This window comes from Lipotes vexillifer, unplaced genomic scaffold, assembly GCF_000442215.2.
Source record: "Lipotes vexillifer unplaced genomic scaffold, Lipotes_vexillifer_v1.1 scaffold492, whole genome shotgun sequence".
In the NCBI taxonomy this organism is placed as follows: Eukaryota; Metazoa; Chordata; class Mammalia; order Artiodactyla; family Lipotidae; genus Lipotes; species Lipotes vexillifer.
In genome coordinates, this window is record NW_006780910.1 from 1,446,836 (window position 1) to 1,451,433 (window position 4,598).

The 4,598-nt window shown below is 41.3% G+C and overlaps 1 protein-coding gene across 1 annotated transcript in view; it reads right to left on the reverse strand.

Moving 5' to 3' along the window:
- LOC103083672 (tetratricopeptide repeat protein GNN-like) overlaps positions 1-2,374 on the reverse strand; it is a 69,462-nt gene extending 67,088 nt beyond the window's left edge. The window contains 2 exon segments of the mRNA XM_007454282.1: positions 1,587-1,656; positions 1,658-2,374. Of these exon segments, the coding sequence (XP_007454344.1) occupies positions 1,587-1,656; positions 1,658-2,374 (787 nt within the window).
- Between the last annotated feature and the right edge of the window lie 2,224 nt (positions 2,375-4,598).

Below are 4,598 nucleotides of genomic sequence, written 5' to 3' on the forward strand. Positions count from 1 at the left end.
GCTGGACTTGAACCTGGAGCTGCTAGAGCCATCTTCCCTCCATTATGGAGGCGCCAAGGAGTTGAGGCAACATCAGGACAACAGAGCCATGCAGAGAAATAGTGAGAAACCAGGGCCTGGTAACCTCATTTGAGCCAGTGGATGAAGCCTGAGCTGAACACAGACCCAATCCTGGGCTTTAAAGTTATATAAACTAAAATTCCCTGTTTGTTGGAGCCAGTCCGAGTCACTTTCAACCCAAAGAGTAACGATTGATACAATATTCTTTTCTAGGACTCCAAAATAATTTGGCTTGTAGGCAGAGTTTTGTTTGACCAGCACAGGTGGGATTTCATGCCCCACCCCCAACAATGGATGTGAATGACTTTAGGTGGGTCAACGCCCTCCCATTCAGTTGACTACAGATCCATCTGCCCCCTATCATATTAGAAGGACTATGCCTGCCTGGTCCCTGAAAGCTTTTGAGAATGCACCACCTGCATTTTGCACTCCCACATTAATTGGGCCCTTACAACAGTAACTCACAATCTTTTTTGGGTCATTAAACCTTTTGAGAATCTGATCAAAGACACAGGCCAACTTCCTACCGCCCAAAACACACATCTGCATATAAACATTCTTTTTTTCATATAAATTTAGGGCATCACAGATCCCTCCTAAAGTCTGTCTAGGTGAAGAATCTCTGCCCTGCTCTGATGTTGTTCCTCCCTTTTTAATCTGTACATGTCCATGAGACACTTTCAGAATAAATGTAATCATTTCATTCAGAGGCAACAGGATGCCAGGCAGTGCTTCTCAAACTTTAATGTGCCTGCAACTCACCTGGTCATCTTTATTAAAATGCAAATTCTAATTCAATAGACCCAGAATGCATTTCTAGCAAGTTCCTAGGTGATGCCGAGGCTACTGGTGCACGCATCACTTACTCTCTGAGTGGTAAGTGTGAAGGCAAACGAGCATGGATTTTGGAGTCAGAAGGACTTGGGTTCAAATCCTAGAATGATCCCTCACTGGTGAAGTGACATTAGGTAAGTCACTTAACTGCTACACAGCAGCTTTCATTTGTTCATCTGTAAAACAGGAATTATAGCACCTACCTTGCAGGGCTAAACCTTGAAGATTAAATGCGATAACATGCAAAAAGCACATGACAATTAATAAAAGTTCTCTCTAGATCAGGATTTCTCAACCTTGGCATTACTGACATTTTGGGTTGGAAAATTCTTTATTATGAGGGGCAGTCCTGTGCACTGTAGGATGTTTAGCAGTGACCCTGACCTCCACCTGTTAGATGCCAGTAGTACACCCCCAACTGTGACACCAAAAATGTGACACCAAAGATGTAGCCGAAAGTCCCTTGGGGGCAAAATCAGCCCTGGATGAGAAACTCTGCTCTCTATCTACATGTTAACTGCCAGATATTTTAGGTCTTCTCTGAGCTCCTTGACTTCCTAAATCCTCTTCCACGACCCACTATTTGCTCTCAGTTTCAAAAATCTTCAAATGAAGAAAAATTCCTTTCACAAGGAAGACATACAAAACACATGGACCTATGACAAAAGACAGCTATCTCCATTTTTACTAACCTATATTTTCCATCATTAAAGTGGCTGGGTAAAGTTTTTCTATCACAACCAACCAGTCCTTGAGAACCAGGCTCACCCAACTCACGGAGATCTCTGAACAACGTGACAGGTAGCCCTTTGCTAATAATCTTGGCCTTAAGCTTTCCAATCTTTAATTTTTCCTCATCGTTGATCAGAAAACCTGCGGACAGCATCTCCTCCTTTTCCTCGTCCATAGGCTTCAGCAGCATGGTTCCCGTCCTAAAGTAAAAATACTGAAATTGAGACTCATTCAGAAATGCTGCTTGGATGATCTCTAACTCAGTCGGACTGCAGTTGGGATTCTCCAGGACTCAAGGATAACAGTTTTTTGCAGCAACATAGAGATTCTGTTCCATTATGGATAAACTTGACAAGTCAGTTGCCTTGGAGAACACGACAGGTGAGTAATCAGGGAGAAAGTCCCCGTATGTCTGACCCAGCAAGCAGAAAAAAGAGGGAAAGCAGCTGTTCACGCAGTCCAGACAGAGCTTCAGATGTTGCTAGTGGAGACAAAAATGTTGTCTAAATAGATTGAAGGGTAAGGGCACCTGGGCCTTCAACGCTGACCACCTCAGGTCCACAGCTTTCAAACACGCACCCCGGGAATTGCAGAATTCGCTCAGCTGAGGGAAGATGTAGTTTGCCAAATAGTCTCTCTCTTCCTGAAAATCATCCAGAGTCGAGCAGATGTAAGGCTGAATGGGTTTCTGGGGCTTTAAAAGGAATTGGGCAGACCTGTCTACATTCTCATTTGCCTCCTGGCTCATTTCACTTTGCTCAGAGATGACATCACCCTTAAAACAAAACAATTTTCATCCTGGTGCAGCCACTGACCTCCACTGCTTCTATGACTTCCCCCTAATTATGTTCACTATAAACAGATTGAAATCTTTCCCCAAAATGCCTTCTTTCTTATAAATATTTGAAGGTGAGTGATGCCAACCAATGGACAGATCAGAGTTGAGACACAATCTAGTTTAAGTTAGGAGTGAAAAAGAAAAAAACACATTCTTTTTTAGGATTACAGGAAGTCCACGGCTCCTCTCTTTCCCCAAAGCTTTTGCTGAAGAGCTGAGAACCACGGGTGATGAGTGGGCACTGGTTACAAGGCTCTCCCTCTTTTCCTCAGCCCCCCATTCTACCTTCCCGGTGTTCCATTGGCCACCTGCTCCTTCTGCCACCCTGTGAATTTGAAAACTACACAAGGGGACTTGCCAATAGTGTGAAAAGGAAGGCAAATGCAGAAAAGGAGCCTAGTGTATCCAGTGACAGAATAAGCCAAGACCCATGACTGTGACCAGAAGCAAGAATGAAAATAGGTATGAAGTTGAGGTTAGGACAAGAGGAACAAATCAAAATATAATAAGGGCCAAGACCAGTAATGTACCTGTTATCTGAGAGGCAAAGAAGTCTGGATCTAAGAATCTGATGGAGTACTGTGATCATTTTTATCTTGAGTTGTGCAGGCTCATACGACACTCCATTCATCTACATGCACTGGGAATTCAATTCCACTGACCTAATGGAAAAACACACGCCCTCCAGCAATGATGTAGATATGCTTGCACCCTGCTCAGAAGCAAAATATTCAATGAAAACTACTTAGCTTTACGAGCTTTTTCTTGATGCAACTTATTTCCATACCAAATGTTGCTTTATTGGTTATGTTTGTTGCTTTCACCTATAGAGAAACACATGGTGTTATCACGTATAGGGCAATTTTCCATCAAGACCACCTGACAAGAATATAATAATACATTACCTTTTAAAAAAGTGTTAACCCTTTTGCATTTAATTGTCACAATAATCCTACGATAATATTACCACCCTACTTTACTGATGAAGAAACAAAAGTTCAGACAGGATAAGCAACGTGTCTAAAGGTACCTGGCTAGTAAGTGAAGAGCTAGGATCTAAAAGCAGGTCAGCCTGACTCCAGGACACATACATTATACTGCCTCCATATAATAGAGATAAGACTCTAGGTCTTGAAGATACCACAAATCAATGGGTACGAAACATCTATGCAATAATGATACTGTAATAAATAGGCGACAATTTGAAAAAATTAATTTAATTTAATCTCACACAAACAAAATCTAAAAGATGACAGAACAGGCATCATGGACACTTTATTAATAGACTTTTCACCTGCCATGTAGGAGGCTAGAATTAGATTATCAGACCTTGAAAATACCCATGTTTTCCTATTCCCAAATGATCAGAGGTAGTAATTTCTATCTTGGTCTCTACCAAGTCCCCAACACCTAGTATAAGGACTGGCTCAGAGTAGGTGACAGGTAAATAATTGTTGAATGAAAGAATTTAATATGTTTTAAATGAAAAGAAAACATAATTAAATATTTATCAAACCTGGAAAGGACTTCCAAAACTTATAAGCTGTAGAAGAAATCACAAGAGAATAGATAATAACTACATTTTAAAAATCCTTAGGGACTTCCCTGGTGGCGCAGTGGTTAAGAGTCCACCTGCCAATGCAGTGGACACAGGTTGGATTCCTAGTCCGGGAAGATCCCACATGCCACGGAGCAACTAAGCCCATATGCCACAACTACTGAGCCCACGCTCTAGAGCCTGCGAGCTGCAACTACTGAACCTGTGGGCCACAACTACTTAAGCCCACGTGCCTAGAGCCCGTGCTCAGCAACAAGAGAAGCCACTGCAATTAGAAGCCCTCACACCGCAATGAAGAGTAGCTCCCACTCACCGCAACTAGAGAAAGCCCACGTGTGCAGCAACGAAGACCCAACACAGCCAAAAATAAATAATAAATACATTCATTAAAATCAATAAATAAAAATAAAAATAAAAATACTTAAAGGCAAACAACAGACTTTTAAAATATTTGCCACAAATAAATTTATCTTTATTCTAAGAAAAATACTGATATCCTAGTTGACATATAAGCAAAAGATACAAACAGATAAAAAGAAAAATAATACAAGAATACATATAAAAGCATATTTAACC